This window comes from Delphinus delphis, chromosome 16, assembly GCF_949987515.2.
Source record: "Delphinus delphis chromosome 16, mDelDel1.2, whole genome shotgun sequence".
NCBI classification, from domain to species: Eukaryota; Metazoa; Chordata; class Mammalia; order Artiodactyla; family Delphinidae; genus Delphinus; species Delphinus delphis.
This window is the reverse complement of record NC_082698.1, coordinates 17,132,952-17,150,150: the sequence shown is the minus strand read 5'-3', so window position 1 is coordinate 17,150,150 and position 17,199 is coordinate 17,132,952. Positions and strand designations below refer to the sequence as shown.

Here is a 17,199-nt window from a genome sequence, read left to right as displayed (position 1 = left end):
GGACTTGCCTAGAGGGACAGGGAGAGGAGGTTGGTTGAAAACACTCTCGTGGTGGGGCTACCCACCTCCTGATGGACGGCACCACAAAGAGACCCTAACGAGTCTGCCGCCTGGCTTGTCTTTGGTGCTTGAAAGCCACCATTCCAGATGTGTTTGTTTTGAGTGCAGGCACCTTGCCTTTTTATAATGCAGCAAATCTTGAGAAGAGTAACTAGGAGGGGTAGAATAACAGTGATAAGAGCTAAGATGTACTGAGTCCTCCCACCGATATCTCCGTCTGGAGAGGGGAGGCAAGAAAGGAAATCTACCCAGTTGAAAGCCTCTGTGATCAAGGTAATTGTACACGTCATTTCATTGAATCCTCACCACTTAGATGTAGATATCATGCCCCCATTTCATAGATGAGTAAATAAAGTCAGAATGATTCATGCACTGGTCCTAGGTCACATATTCGTACCTGGCAGAGCCCAAATTTGAACACTTCTGGTGAGATCAAGATGCCCTCTTGTGCAGGGCATAGGTTCTCACCAGGGAGGTGGCACAGTTTGTAAAAACTCCCCAGGCCATTCTGATACAGGTCCCCATTGGCTGGCGGAAGAGGAGATGGTGGTCTCCCTTCACCGGTTAGAGAACTGACTTACTAAAGTGAGTTGATCATATTCCTTTCAGAGAGGGGGTTCACTGCACAGCAGTGGTTCTCTGGTGGTGATTTTGCTTCCTCCCCCACCCGCAAAAGGGGACATATGGCAGTTTCTAGAGACATTTTTTCCCATCATGACTTGGGGGTGGGGTTCCACTGTCAACTAGTGGGTAGAGACCACAGACGCCGCTCAGTACCCAACAACACACAGGACAGCCCTGCACAATAAAGAATTATTCAGTCCAAAACGTCTATAGCACTGAGGTTAAGAAACCCTGGCACTATTTTGTGGGGGGGTGGGTGAGGAAGGAGATACATTGGGAGACAACGCTGGGCATCCCCGAAGAAGCATATTTAGGGGGAGGAATGGATGGACCTTGAAGACAAATGTTACCTACTTGACAATGTAGCAGAAGGGGAGGTGTGAGTCTTGCTTTAAAGGAAACTAATTATCTTTTTGCCAAGATCTTCTTTATACCCCCAGAATATCACAGAAAATTGGTGAGGGTGATTCTATTGTCGGACTGGCCCAGGAGCCGTAGCCGGAGAAGACCTGGATTTGGAGTCAGGAAACTTGAATCTCCATCTTAGCCTGGCCATTGTCAGCTATGTGATGCTGAGCCAACCTGGATCTCTTGAAGCCTCAGTTTCCTTACCTGTCAAATGGGGATAATTATATTTGCCCCCCTTACAAGGTCTTGTGAGTAGCAGATGGAACAGTGTTTGAGAAAGGTCTTTGTAGAAGGACAATCCCCTTGAAGAACAGAGGATGCTGCCTCTGTGAAACCTGCAGGCAGATCTCTGAGCCCATTTTGGGTGGATAGGCTCACTATCTATTTTTAAATTAAAGGAGTGAAATGGAATCCTTTGTCACCCCTGTGCTCTGAAATTCAAGCATGAGAGTAAATTTGACAAAAGGAGATTTAAAATGATATATCAGGGACTTCCCTGGCGGTCCATTGGTTAAGACTTCGCACTTCCACTGCAGGGGGCATGGGTTCAATCCCCGGTTGGGGAACTAAGATCCTGCATGCCGCGAGGAGAGGCCGAAAAATAAAATGGTATATCAGATGCAGTGTGAGCAACAGCTACCTTGAAATAACCCCAACTCAAGCAAGGAGGGATGGATATGAGAAGGAGAAGGAAAGTCAAAGCCTTTATTTCTTAAAATAGAAAGAAGAGCATTATCTCCCTTTCTGATTATGCAAATAATCCATGCCCAGTTGTTAAAACCAAACAAACCCATACGAAACCAGATAGTATAGAAAGGTATAAAAATGTAAGTAAAAATTATCCCCAATACTATCATCTAGAGAAAAAATAGTGCTGTTGACATTTTGGAGCACATCCTTTCAAATATTTTTAAGGAACAATTATACTTAAAAAAAAAGAACTCTACAGTACATGCTGTTTTGTAGCCAGAAATAAAATAACATGAACACAGAAACTAACACACCATTGTAAAGCAATTATACTCCAATAAAGATGTTAAAAAAATAATAATAACATGAAGATCATTAGAAAGATGCTTCTTGTACAGACGGGTGTGTGAAGTTCCTTCAAAGGAGACAAGACTCCAAGACAGCAGTATCAGATCCTTCCCTGAGAAATGCCCCATCTGGTTTCCAGACAGTCATCACCTTTGCTGTTGGGGGGCTGGGGGTGCTGCTGGCGGGATCAGGAGGGTCTCACAGGCAGTAAGACACCAGCACTCACAAGACCTCCAACCCCTGATGAACGCTGGTAGGTCAGAGAAGGGAGAGTGGGTGGGGCCTCTGCTGATTCTGCCCAGCCCAGCACTTGGTTTTTCCTGGGAGCAGAGCCCTTTGCCGGGTGGGAGCGAGGAACGCGCTTACCTGTTCTGCGAACACACCGTCAGGAACCTGGGCCATCGCTAGAAAGGGTGAGAGAATCAGTGTCTGGGTACCCGTGCCTAGAGGAAGACCACGCTTCCACGGGAGGCGTTGCTGGGAGGGGTATCTGTGCTTCTTATGGGGTTTTGGGGTCATTATAATCTCTCCCTCTCGGCATTTTGGAACCTTTAAGAAATAGCGATTAATGCCTTCCCTCCTGCTCTAGGTATTTACAGCGTGCCCGCAGGCACCAAGAGACAGGGCTCGCTCCAGATGACTCCACCGGAAGCCTTGCTCCTTGTTTCTGTGCTTCAGGCTGTTGTCTGTATGCGATCCGAACTCACTCCGGACCCCGGAACTCATCATTTATCCTTCTTCCCTTTCCCTGTCCAAATGAGTGTTTCATTAGGAACTATAATCCACGAATATCATTAGAATTTACAGAAGCAATTGGGATATTTGCAAGGCGGGGGGAAGCTGATTCTAATCCAGTCTCAAGTGATTTGATCAACATAGATTTAGACCTTCCTCAAGGACAGGCTGGGGCTTAAAGCTGCTTTGGATTCCTGGGGGGACTGAGCCTGAAATCTTCACACTCTGGACCTGGGAGTCTCCTTGAATCCTCCTCCATCCCATGATGCTTTTGGCCAGAAGCAGGTGTGTCAGCCCACACCTAGATAAATTACAAGGAGAACAATGTCCTCTCCTGAAATTTCACCTGCTCTGTCCCTTGAACAGACGTAGACCACCTTATGAGATGGCTCAATGCTGGCGGACATCGTCCCCGCCTCAAGTTAAAGTACCCATGTCTTTGTGGAAGGTGCTTTGGTATCCGTGACATCTCTGAATAGAAAAATGGGTTTGAGTGGGCAAGGATGTTCCCTGAAAAAGGATGGGGGTCACTGAAGCGTTTTTTTTTTTAAAAAAAAGAAAAGAAAAACCTCAGGCATTTTAATATGTTAAATACATACTCAATTATTAATTCTAAAGACTTCTACAAATCAACCTAGATGAAACTTTTTTCACCTTTTTCCTGCCTTTTTTCCCCTTCTCAGGAACATTTAGACCTACCCTATGGCAATGACTATCGGGAAGTCTCTGCCCTGTATATCAGGGTAGCACAAATAATTCAGCATAAAGCAGCCCCGTTCCTGTAGCTTGGCATTAGGATAAGTATATCTTAAGAAAGTTCTTATGCAGACTTGGCTTCAGGCAATAAAACGTCATAGACGTATAACTGTAGCAAGCGAAATTTCTAGGGAGCAAATTAGGCTGAAAACATCTTCTAGAGATGGCTAGAAAGGAAATGTACACCACCCCAAAATAAGGCAAGTTATGCAGTAAATGTTTCATTTATTGGCCTTCTTCCATTACTATTAGGGTTAAAAGACATCTTGTCAATAAGAAAGGTATATTTATGGAGGACTGATGTCTTTCAAAAGGCTGCTCCTGTCACAAATGCCTATAGCGGTAGTGATCAGCTTATGAAGGCAGGTGATGAAACCCTGTACAAATGCATACATCTCCCCATTAACCCTTAGATCATCAGGCATTATTGTCACTTTACCTGGACCTGTCATTAGCTGAAGCAAGGTGATCAAGCCAGACACTTCAGAAAAATGCCAAAAACAGAACAGTGTCCCTCAGGGTTTCAAGAAGAGGGTGTGTGCCTTTCCGAGTCCCTTGATAGAATCATTGGGGGAAAATAAAAGGTTCCCTGTGAAGTGGGCCCTTATTGCCTGTCCCTTCCTCCTGCTAAAATTGAAAACTCTCAGGTGTCCAATTTTTAGTGTTCCTAGGTTGGCTAAGGGAGTAGCTTTCTTCAACATCCAAATAAGGAACCATCACCCACGCAGAACAAAAAGCAAACAGAAAATCTCACAGTGGAATCAGGACTTTGGCTTCTCAACATTTCCCCATTTTATAGCTTCCTTATGTTTTCAGATTCTTTTTTTGGCTTCCTCAGTCAGCACACTCCCTGCATAGCTAAGTCCAACACAGTGGGTAACAGATTATCCATCTTGGAGCCTGGATCTTTAAAGAAAAATCACACAGGACACATACACACATGTACGGAACACCATCTAGGTTTAATTACTAGAACCTTGCCAGGTGATTGGGGAAGCTGAATATGGTTGTTGACATGTATTCTCTACTTCTGGTGAATCTAAGAAGACTATCCTTGTTTTTCCTAAATTCTAAAGCCAAACTTCCAATACAGTTTGTCCCTTTTGCTGCTATGCTGGTGAGCCTCTTAGCGTAACTGGGGTGTGGGCTGAAACTACGGGATCATGGATTTTCTGAATGTTAGAAAGGACCTAAGAAAATATCCAGTCCAAACACCTCACCTGTCAGGTGAGACAGGACAAAGGGGCCATAGGTAACAAGGCCAATGGCCAGCCTGTTTCTGCCATATTCCTTCAAGCACAGTCCCATATTTCAGAGGACGTCTAGCACTCTGCCATAACGCCCCCCAGTAGGGAACTGATGCCTGAAAAGTGATTTATATAAACTGAAACTTCCTTTTCACGCTCCCCAATAGGGATGAACAAGGAAGTACCAACGGGAGAGGTAACGTATTCACTTAATTTTTGAGGTTAAAATGCAGATTGCTAACATCAACACAGGTCCACAGAGATTTAATAGAGGAATGGGCTTCCCTGGTGGCGCAGTGGTTGGGAGTCCGCCTGCCAATGCAGGCGACACGGGTTCGTGCCCCGGTCCGGGAGGATCCCGCGTGCTGCGGAGCGGCTGGGCCCGTGAGCCGTGGCCGCTGAGCCTGCGCGTCCCGAGCCTGTGCTCCGCAACGGGAGAGGCCACAACAGTGAGAGGCCCGCGTACCGCAAAAAAAAAAAAAAAAAAAAATAGAGGGATGGCTGAAGGGGAGGAGAAAACAGAGAAGTGAAGAAGCAGAAGGGCAGTGGATGATGAGAAGGAGACAGCAAGGAGGGTTGAGGGACAGCCTACTTACAGCTCAGGACCTGGGCTGGCCCCGGGAAAGGCCTCCAAGGGAAAAGGTCCCAGCTTCTCCTCCAACCTGAGAGCCCCCCAATATGCAAAACTCCTTGGCTCAGGCTAAAGTCAGAACTGGTCTGGTTTCCTCCCTGTGTTTAGAACCCCTGCTATTTGGGTAGAACTCTTGGTCCTATAAACTAGGAGTCAGTCATCAGTATCTAGAGAGAGAAGTAGCCTCAACACCGGGACACAAGCCAACCGTTGTTTAAAATTTCACAGCAAATCTACAAATTACATGTCCAGGTTGTGGGCCAACCTGACCTTTTTAAAAAAAATATTGTATTACCTTGCTTTTTGCCAATTTCAATTTCACACCCTCCCCCCACTTCTCCCCTATCCCCACATCACCTGAAGCCCTTTCAGAGACTCAGGGGTAACTGACCCTCTGAGATCTTGCTTGTCTCCCCAAGCCTGTTTATGGCACGAAGCAACAGGATTTAATGTGGCACATGGGCTATCATGGAATAACTTTCCACTGCTTAATTAAATCAGAGATTTAAAGAAGGAAGGATTCAAGAGTTTCCTTTGAATGAGAAATATAAGGATATGCCAAGGTGGATGAGGTTACTAATCATCGGCAGAAAGCCCTTAATATTTACATACGATAAAAATGCAGGCCAGGACATTAAAAACAATAAGTACATTCTTTAAAATTTCAACTCAGTATATTTATGAGCTTTCATTTTCCAGGTAAGTCCTATAAAGGACACTGAAGACCCCAGTATCCAATTTAATTCCGATCAGCTTTAGACTAAAATAAAAGAACCACTGCACAGGACAAAGAAATGGCCACAAAATTGAGTTACTATAAATGTGTTCCCGTTTGAGTAAATAAGCCTTTAAAACAGGCCTTACGAAAGTCTACGCTGTACACAGACTCAGCCACCTAAGTATACAGGTGACAATTAGCAAGTGTGAGAAGCTATGGTCATTTGCTAAATGTGTAAATCTAAAGGCAACCAAGTGAAAAGACCTAAAAAAAGGACACTGTTAAATCCATTTGTACATGGATTTAACAGTGAAGCATTTCATTCTTCATGTTTTTACTTGGTGTCTTGAAATAATCCCCTTTCTGTCTCCACTCACCCTCTTAGAAACTGTGCCCGCCTTATTTATTTATGAAGTCTGAAGGTTAGTCCTACCTGCTGAGACTAATTAGCCCTGTGCTTTGTATCCTATGCAATCCTGTCTGATTAAAGGTACACATTTGTTTTACTTCTTTTCAGGCTCCTTCTCACTCTACTTCTGATTTTCTGATTCATATTAAAGCTGGGAGTTTCAGTGATTCTCCTCCATAGCCCTCCCCCACGCCCCCACCACATTTTTATTTTGCCCACATCTTACTCTTTAGTGTGCAAATGTGCTTATGAATTTTTTTCCAGTGCAAGGGAATGCATTGGCCTTGTCAATCTTGGTATCATCATTTTTAGTAGTCTTCTTGCTGAGACCTTAGCCTATAAAACAGTTTTGCTGAAAACCCAAACTCTCTAAATATTACATTTGAATTTGCTTTCTTTTGGAAAGCTTAGGTGCTGACAGGCCAGCTGAAGAGCAGGTGAGATTTTTTTTAAGGGATGTGGGTGAAATAATTTAGCTCATCCTGGACTCCAGGCCAACACTGCTCCTAAAAGACAATTTGCTAATTCTTATTGACTTCTTTTTTTCTGGTTCTTTTTGTCCCCTTTCATGTTGTAGATTCCAGTCCACTTCTCGTTGGATATTTGCAAGAAAATGAGTGTTCTTGCCCCATTTTCTAGGGACACGGTGTTTTGGGACCCAGGCCTTTCCCCCTTCGACATAATTTTCTTCCCCATTTTGTAGCAAATCAATCTGCTCTCCAGGAGAGAGCCTAAAAATCAACAAATACCTGCCTCAAACCTCAGGTTTTCCATCTCCTCCCAGAGGTCTTCCAGCATCAGCTGGGTTAGCAATTTCCTGCCAGAGCCATCTACATCTTGATTATTTGGTCAGTCTTTTGGGGATTTCATTTCAGACCCCCTTCCAGAAAGACTCCAGACCCACTGGTCCCAAGGGTTGGTGAACTTTCAGTTTTATTTTCCCTGGCGGTGTTAACGCCCAAACTTTTCACCTCCAAAGTCAGAAAGGACTTTGAATCCTAGCTTATTTCCTACCACCTCCAAAGTCAGTTTAAAAAAAAAAAAAAAAAAGAACAACACTCTACATTGAAAAGAATCATGTATTTTTCCTTAAGGATATTTTTAATGCCCTTGACAAACACTACAGTATTTGATTGTTTTTTGGATAAAAAGTCATCTTGGCATATTTATTCTAGTGAGACTTAAGATTTAATGAAATGATTCACTATTAATAAACAAGAAAGGGGAGGGAAGACCTCGTGGGTTAATAGTTTCTTTCATTGCAGATAACCAGGAACTTTGCCCAGCCCTCCACTTCCCCAAGCTCTCTGAAAGTGGAGGGTTGATCTCTCTTTTTGACCACTTCTCTTATATCCCGCCCAAGGGTGGCCGATTTCATTGCTGGCTTAACCACTAAACACCAGCCCGCACCCCTTCCCCACAATACTCTCCTCCTTTTCCCCTTCCTTAAGACTTATTTCTAATATTTCTAAAGTGCACTTTTTCTGGGCCTCACCCCATCCCCGCCCCCCAAGTGGGCTTTCCTTCCGCCTTCCTCGGCTCGGATTCCTGACGCGGTCGCCACCCCCTTCCCCTCCTCTCCTACTCCGCATTGTCTTTCTGAAGCCACCCCCCTCCCGGAGCGAGTCCCCGTTCCCTCGCCCAGACTCCCAGGCTCGCACACACTCAGCGCAGGCCTCTCCCCCTGCACACTCCTCCCTCCGTCTCTCCCCCCCTCCCCCGCCCCTCTCCTCCTCCTCCTCCTCCTCGTCTCCCTCCTCCCTCTCCCGGCGCCCGAAAGGATCATTGTTAGCCACCCCCGCCCCGCCCACACCGGCTGTTTATTTATGCAGACGTCACCGGGCCGGCCCCGCCCCCCGGCATCTCATTAAGCGAGTGTGTTCCTCTCTCCCTGTCAATAATCTCCGCTCCCAGACTACTCCGTTCCTCCGGATTTCGATCCCCCTTTTTCTATCTGTCAATCAGCGCCGCCTTTGAACTGAAAAGCTCTCAGTCTAACTTCAACTCACTCAAATCCGAGCGGCACGAGCTCCTCCTGTATCTTCGGCTTCCCCCCCCTTTGCTCTTTATATCTGACTTCTTGTTGTTGTTGGTGTGTGTGTTTTTTTTTACCCCCCTTTTTTTATTTATTATTTTTTTGCACATTGATCGGATCCTTGGGAACGAGAGAAAAAAGAAACCCAAACTCACGCGTGCAGAAGATCTCCCCCCCCTTCCCCTCCCCTCCTCCCTCTTTCCCCTCCCCAGGAGAAAAAGACCCCAAAGCAGAAAAAAGTTCACCTTGGACTCGTCTTTTTCTTGCAGTATTTTTCTGGGGGGGGGGCAAAACTTTTTGGTTTTTTTTTTTTTTTTTGGCTTTTCTTTCTCCTTCATTTTTCTTCCAAAATTGCTGCTGGTGGGTGAAAAAAATGCCGCAGCTGAACGGCGGTGGAGGAGATGACCTAGGCGCCAACGACGAACTGATTTCCTTCAAAGACGAGGGCGAGCAAGAGGAGAAGAGCTCCGAAAACTCCTCGGCAGAGAGGGATTTAGCTGATGTCAAATCGTCTCTAGTCAATGAATCAGAAACGAATCAAAACAGCTCCTCCGATTCCGAGGTAGGAAAAGCCCCTCGGGCTGGCGGGGTTCTTAATCTATTTCCTGGGCTTGGCAAATGTTGCTTAAAGGGGAGAAATCGGGGCTGGGGGCGGCGGCGGGACGCCGCGGGGCCGGGCGGGCGGCGTGTGCGTGTGGTGCCACCATTGCAAAAACTTGTAACCCTGTTTTTCTCTCCCATCCCAAACCCCCCCACCTCGCTGATTCTTTTTCTCCCCCATCTCCCCCCTCTGCGTGGCGTTTGCCCCTCGCCCTCCCCACCTCCACCCCTCCGGGAAGGCGGAAAGACGGCCTCCGCCTCGCTCCGAAAGTTTCCGAGATAAATCCCGGGAAAGTTTGGAAGAAGGTGAGTACGCCCCGCGCGCCCCGCAGCCGCCGGGAGCTGTCCCCCGGGCCCGCCGCCCCGCGCGCCCGGGCCCCGCGCCCCGCTCGGCCGGGCCTTGCGTCGGCCCGGCCGGGGCGCCCAGCCACTTGGGGCACTTTCTAAAAAGTTTCTCCTCGCTCTCTCCCGCTCCGCGCGGCCGCCGCCGTCCCCTCGCTGCCCCGCCATGTTAGCGGCCAAGAGGCAAGATGGAGGGCTCTTTAAGGGGCCACCGTATCCCGGCTACCCTTTCATCATGATCCCCGACCTGACGAGCCCCTACCTCCCCAACGGATCGCTCTCGCCCACCGCCCGAACCGTAAGTGCCTCCGCGCGCGGCCCCCGCCCGCTGACCGCCCACCCTTGCCTCCCGCCCGGCCCCGCATGCGGCCCCTGCCCTGCCCTGCCCCCTCCCTCCCTCTCCCCTCCCTCCCCGCCTCCTCCCCTCCCCGCCTCCCCTCCCCCTCTTGTGGCCCAGGCAGCCCGAAACTCTCCAAACTTTTCTGCCTTTTGTGGACTGGATTTGTTTGCACTTCGCCATGTTCTTGCTTTCAGTTTGTTGCCTCGTGATGTTGGGGAGACTTTTCTTTCCAAGCAGGGCTTTGTTGGTTGGGGGGGAATCAGAAGAACTTTTTTTTGCGCTCTGATTCCCCCCGCCCCCTTTGGTGGTGGTGTTTGTTTCTTCACCCTGGGAAGATGACTGTGTGGCTCTTTCTTTTCTCCCTCTCCTTCTCTCTCTCTCTCTTTTCCTTCCCTCTTCTGTGGCGTCTTGGGCTTTCCCCGGTTAACCCCTTGGCTGCCGCTGCCGGGGACTGAGTTAATGGGCTGCGCCTGACGCGCGGGGTAGAGTGGATTGTCCTCCAGGCGTTGGACTTGAGAACTAGCGGGCGCGCGGAGCCCGGGGCCTTGGAGAAGCGCCTCGTCTTTCTCTTTCGGCCGCGTATTTGTTTAGCTTTCTAGTGGCGATGGCTGGCTCTCAGCCCTCCTTCCCTTTTCCCCTGGAAGGTCACGCTTCCAAGACTGGTCCCACTGCAAACTTGGGGGCTCTGGGCTTCCTTTTCTGGGGCCACCCCGCAGGGCCGCGAGCGCCCTGGGCGCCGTGGCCGGCTCGGCTGCCCGGCGCGCTGGCTGCGGGCTCTCCCGGGCCGCGCGGGGTGGAGAGGCCCCTGTGGCCGCGGGTTTTGGTTTGTATGGAGCCGGGATGGCCTCCTCCGAGCGGACTTGATGTATTTCTAGGGAATTTTGGTGCCTTGGGGTTTATAGCGGGATCTGCGCTCGCCAGCTTCCGAGAAGGCCCTCAGTGGGCCCTGGGGGGCCAGAGACCAGGTTGTGCGGGGCCCAAGGGTGTATAGAGGGTGAGGGAGGCCGAGGGCTCCTTTCTTTCAAGGGATTGGGCTGCTGATCGTGGGCCACCCAACTTTGGGGGCTCCAGGGAGGCGCGGGGTGCCAGGCTCCGGGGGGGTGGCGCTTCCCGCGGCGTGCGTCCCGCGCCCCCCCGTGACATTTGTGAATAAGGCTCACCCTCTTCCCCGACAGGCCTCTGCCCCCTGCCCTCGCCTTGAACCCCCTCCCCCCGTCCCACCCTCCTCTAAAAAGCCTGGATTACGAATCTCTAGACGCAATCTCTAAACGTTTGTGCCCGGCTTCTCGGGATTGTCATTTTGCACCCTCTCTGGTTTGGTCCCCCCACCTCTTATTTACACTCACTTCTTCTGTTTTCTTTTATTTTTCGGTAACTCGAGATAGCAATTTGAAATAGTGCACCCACTGTTCAGCAGCCGTGGATTCGGTGCTAATGGCCGAGGGTTTGCCGGACGGGAGTCGATCAGATCTACAAGTGTTTTTAAGCATTAAAATATTAACTATCAGGTTTGACTTGTTTTTTGGGGCCCTGGCAAAAATGGCAAGGGCATGCTAGACCGGTCATTTGTTATGGCCAGGAAAGAGAAATAATTATTACCCTCCCTCCCCCTCCCGCGCGCCCAGGCTTCTGCATGCTTGGGAAGCTGGGAGAGCATTTCAGCCCGACCTCCTCCTTCAGGGCCAGTTCTTTCAGGCGGCGGGGGCCGGGCAGTGGGGTTGCAGCTGTAGGGGAAACATTGTCCGGTTACGTTGTATTTTTCTTGGGAGCCTGTGGGCATCCTGAACCGGGAGTATTCGGCTCAGAATCGGAGAGTTTGTGTAATAACCAAGCCGACCAAGCGACATTCCAAAGTAACCCTGAGAATTTCTTACTCTCCTCCCCTCCCCCTACGATGGAAGCCTCTCTGGTATTATTTTAAAATCCACTTAGCCATCTGAAAGGCCATCTGAATATTGAGCTTTGATGGTGGGCTTGCTGGCCTTCTTGACTCTTTGCAAACTCCTGCCTGTGACCGCTGGCAATCTTGCCGCAAGATCTCCTGAAACTGCAACAGTTGTGTTGCGCTGTAATTAGGAAACAGGGAAATTGTTAAAGGTAAATAAATGATTTCCCGGTGCGAAAAGGATGGCTCCCAACAACCCCGTCCCCTCTGTGGGCATCGTAGGAACCCTCGGCGTCTAGTTATTTTAATTGTGGACATAGCGGGTGGCCTGATGCTGTGACATCAGATGGAGTCTGAGAAGACATTTCTGAAGTCAGGAGGCAGTTTTAGTATTTGCGTGTCAAACACCAACAGACATCTTTAGTGTGAACAGGCCCTTCCTCCTCCTATCTGTTACCTGGGTTAGCTGATGTGCTCCAGAATTAAGGTTATTTAAGCCGGTAAGTAGAGCCATGGAAATGAGGCTGAGAGGCTGTTGTGTGTCACTCCTGACCTCTTCGATCAGAGGGCCGGCTTGCAATTCCAGATTTGATACAGCTGCCGAAGGAATCTATAGGCAAGATAGCGGTCTTTTCATGCTCATCTGAAATTCTTAGTGCTTCATAGAGTGTGTTTTTGAGGGCAAGGTGTAAAGACAAATTAGCTGTATGTTCTATTCTCTTCCGGACCCTCCTTGGTGGTGGTGTTCTTTTGCTACATTTTCTGTTAACTTATGAGTGTACCTGTAAACAGTTGCATCCTTTAAAAAGCAAACTCTTTGGATTCCTGATTTCTGCTTTTCTTTTTAAGAATGTAAAGAATTAAGGAGTATCATTAGATGGGCTTATGATGAATAATATTTTATCTCAAGAATAATGCTTTAATTGCTGGAGATGCCATAAAGCTTGATAGTAATAATTTTATTTTAAAATGACAAAAGATTCCTCCATCACATTAATTTAGCCTTTGATACTGTAATAGGAACAGCTTTTAAAAAGGTTCGAATACAAAAAAGCATTAAGGTGAGAGGTCTGGTTGAGGAGATGGGAGGTGATAGAACGGCAAATATTAGAATTGTGGTAACATTTGTATATACCAAAGATAAGAATACTGTTACCATATTAAAGTAGATAGGAAAGAGTAGTTTTACGTTTCTTTTTTCCCTCCTGCCAAATGAGAATATGGGATACGGTGGCCGAAATTCCAGTTAGGTTTGAAATTCTTTTTAAGGGGTTGATTATTAGAGCTTTCACATCTTCTTTGATCCAAAGTTGTTTGCTTTTCAGCTGAAGCTGTTTGCTACTAGGTTGAACAAATAAATAAGCAGCATCTTGAATTCATTTTTGAACTTGGAATCCAGCATTTAAAGGAAACCAAGAGGGGCCTATTATTCATTGGGGTTTTATTTAGCCGGGCAGCAGCTTCTCTTTCTGCCTGGTGAAAAATGGATGTTTTCTCCTCGCTCAAACAGCATAATCCTTTCTTAATACAAAAGATTTAGACCTCGGAGTGTGAAGGGTTAATGGTGGTCCTTCCCCATTGTCCTCCTACCCCCCACCTTCACCCCTGATTGTTTTGACAACACTTTTCAAAGTGCGACATTCCAAGCCCCTACATAACAATGTAATATTACTGTAATTACACAGGTCATTACATTTTAAATAGAGAACAATAAAATGCTTATCGCCCTGAAAAAGAACAGGTGTTCTTGCCCTTCTTTGGTATTTATGCTAATTGTTTTTCATCTCCTTCAGAAATATTTATGGCAAACATGTTTAGATTTCAGTCTCAATGCAAAGTATTAATTCCGTGCTAATCTTTATAGGTTGGGGTTTAATGTCTGCAGTTTGGATTATGGGCTCAACATTCACCCAGTAAGTCATATTTTAATGATTATAAATTTAATATGCCAGTGCTTTGCAGTTTGTTGAAATGAAAGCTTTCTGAAACCCCAGAAACAAACTATGAGGCAGTCCGGGAGGCTGGAGTGTTTATCTGGAAGAAGTGTTTTTGGAAACTTTTGACTGCTGAAGGGAAGTAGCTTTCACTGATGCCCCCTATCTGATTGAGAAAAGATTTGGAGGAAAACAATCCCCGCTCTGGCTAGGAGTTTTCCACCTTGATTTTAATTTTACTGATATGGATTTCATTTAGGGTCCCTGCTGGAAGCTGGTCCGCTCTCTGTTTCTTAGCAAGCTGTGAAAAAGTTACAGGAAGGTTTCCGGGGGCTGGCAGATCAAGAATGCTGTTCTGTTAGCAGCGCAGGATAACTGCAGTTCTGCACGCTATTAAAAAAATATTTGCTTTAGCAAACCAGCATTTTAATAGTTGCACCAGAGGCTGTGCTTTTAAAGATTACAGTAGAAGTCTTTCCAGGTTTTGAATGCCTCCTCACATCCCACAAGGTGCCTGCGTGCATACGAAAAGCGCCTAGATTTCTTGGTGGAGAAATGTTGGTGCAACTTCTCTTACACATGCACAGGGGGTAAACTAGAAGGTATCTAAGAGGATTTTACATTTTGTCAGATGTTTCACAACAGGGGCCCCCGAATCACATTAAAAATGCACTGCAGAGAAAGGACAGCTGCAAATTTTTGTGTGGACCTGTGTTTCTGGACCATGACTAAAACTCCGAGGACCTTTTCCCCAGCTGTCTGGAAGTTCTGTGGAAGTTGGTTTATTGGCAGTTAAGTCTGAGGCAACCTGGATTTAGCAGAGGCTCTCTCCTACACAGGAAATAGATGACATTATATTGGGGGAAGGGACAAAACTTCAGGCAAGGAGTGATTTACTCCTTTATTGTTTTTTTAAAACATGGCGTTGCCAAATAAATAAGCACTTTCCAGGGAAGTAGGTGTAAGCTTTTTTAGTCTTGGTGAGTGGAAGTAGATAATATCTTTAACCACATTTATAACTGTTTCGAGGTGACACATTTCAGAAGTTTTGAGAAGGAGCGGGGTGAATCAAATTCTTGAGGCTTTTATTTTTGAAGGGGGCGTGTGTTGTGGGCGTCTGAGTTTCTTCTGGGAGTGGATATTGGCAACCGTGTAACTAAATCTTCAACTCTGACTTACAATTGAGCACGTTTGTGAAGGAAATGGTTAATTTTACAACCAAAGGCAAACTTGCACCTCGACAGGTCTGCTGAAAGAAATGTGCCCCAGTCCTTTGCTGGCAAGCGCCACCGGGTCATAAATCCACAGGCTTTATTTACAGCCCATAACACTTATGAATGTTAAGATATTTGACGCCACGTTGGCCTTATAATATTCAAGGTCCGCAGACACTGGCAGTAGCTCAGATTTCTCTCACTAATTATAAGCAATGAGATGGGGGTGGGGTGTGGAGACCCCTTCGCAAAAGCTGCCCTCTCCCCTCCTCTGACCCCCATGCCTACAATCTGAGCTTACTGAGACAGACACCCCCTCCTCCTTTGGCAGCCGACTTGTACTTTTCCTCCAGGCTATTGTTACACACATTTATAAAGAGCACTTTCAGTAATGGAAATTCAGTTGGGTGGGTGGGAGGGGCTCGGCACAAATGCCTTTTTTCAAAAGCAAAGTTGCTCTAGGTGTTTGCATCTTTTTTCCTTTTCTTCTGGCTTCTCCCTGTTTCCTTTCTTACTTGTTTTTTTTTTTTTTTTTTGAGACCCTCTTGCCTATATTGTGCATATTTCCCAGAATACTTAAAGAAACCTGATATGGGAGATGGGTCTTTAATTTATACGATGTTCCACTGAGCTGGAAGGGAAAATACACACATTGCAGAGTGCGCTAGTTAACGTGAGGGTTTAAAAAAAAAAAAAGTGCCACAGAGTGAGGAGAGTTGATTAAAAGAATTAATAGATGAGAAAAAAATTCCAGATTTACCTTGGGAGTGGGAAGGCCATTCATTTGGGGGAAGTGCACTGGTATCTGGGGGGAGGAAGCACAGAAAAGTAGCAGGGGAGGAAGAATAAATGCTTGCCTGAGAAAGATTAGAAAAGGGTAAGAAGATGGGACAGAGATTTGGGCATGAGGAAATGGCTTGATTGAAATTAGGGATTAGAAGTTTCTTAGCGAGAGGTAGAAGTACCATGGGTGGGGGGTGGCTGTTAACAGCTATATGGCTCAGCTCAGTAAAAACTGGTCGCAATCCACTTTCCACCCAAAGAGCTCTATCCAGCAGCAGATAGTCTTTCATGTAAGTTACTGTGTGAGGAGCTGGGGATGGGGCATCTGTGGTCAAGACCCCGATGTGACAGAGAAGGCCAGTTATCCTCCTGATTTTAATTCATTCTTAAAAGAGTGGGCTTTCTAGTGTGTGTGTTACAAACTGACCACCTGGTAAAGGGGGAGTGGGATTCTGAGGTGTGTGGGTAACTGTTGAGGGGGGTAGGAGCTGATCGCGCTGTCCTCGCTGGCCGGAGCCTTCCTTCCATCCAACCCAGACTTCAAGACAGCGGCTGAAAGGTTTTATTTTCTAATCAATGGAATGCAGAAACTTACTAGCCCTCAGGGACAGATATGAATCCCTTAACAGCTCATTACAAAGATGGGGCTGTGGGATCTTTGAACGGGTTATCAGCCCTGGTGTTCTTCGGTTTTCCCAGGATAGGTTTTTTTCTTCCTTGGGCACATCTGATTTCAGGCTGGTAATATGTCTAATATTTTATTCTTTTCTTTCCTTCTTTTTTTTTTTTTTTGGTCATGAAGTAGCCCCAAACAGGTCGATCTACAGGGGGAAGGAATGGTTACTAGTGGGATCAGCTCTGAAGGAGTTAAAATTGCTTGCTAAAGTTTGGCATCATGAAAATAAATTTGAGGCCTGGTAGACATTAGTAAGGCACAGCACATTTACAGAGCTTAATTAGTACGAACTGTAATTGTTCATGGTCTGCCAGAAGAAGTAATGTTCAGGAAAAGTGGAGTCCTTCTCTTGCAGTCTTTAGTTTGAAACCGATAAATCACTTGCATATTTGTGTAGTGATTCAAATGGAGCTAAGACCTCTCCCATCCCAACATGTGGTAAATTGTAAAGTCAATGAATTGCAGATGTAGGCTACAGTGAGATTCTCTAAGAAAATGCAGAATGAATGGGAAAGAGTGATGCTATAAATATTTACTGAGAAGATAACTAGGTTCTTGCGTGCTGGACCAATTATGATGTACTAAATATATTAGCAAAATGCTTAAAAAATCGAGAGGGTTTGTGTGGGTCTTTGGGTGGGTTGGTTGGTTTGGGAAAGTGAAATAAAAGGCACTATGTTATTGTCGTGTCAGTTTTATTAAGCCTGAATCACAATGGCATACCCAGGGAAGGACACATGAAACCCACATTAATGCAAATTAAT

The 17,199-nt window shown here is 46.6% G+C and overlaps 1 protein-coding gene across 17 annotated transcripts in view; it reads left to right on the top strand.

Moving 5' to 3' along the window:
• The first annotated feature begins 8,550 nt into the window (after positions 1-8,550).
• The window catches only part of TCF7L2 (transcription factor 7 like 2), a 196,968-nt gene continuing 188,319 nt past the window's right edge, over positions 8,551-17,199 (top strand). For all 17 annotated transcript variants that reach the window (XM_060034037.1, XM_060034038.1, XM_060034035.1 and 14 more), the window contains exons 1-3: positions 8,551-9,223; positions 9,501-9,567; positions 9,777-9,901. In XM_060034037.1, coding sequence (XP_059890020.1) covers positions 9,035-9,223; positions 9,501-9,567; positions 9,777-9,901 — 381 coding nt within the window. In that variant the 5' untranslated portion in view covers positions 8,551-9,034. The remainder of the gene's footprint in view (positions 9,224-9,500; positions 9,568-9,776; positions 9,902-17,199) is intronic.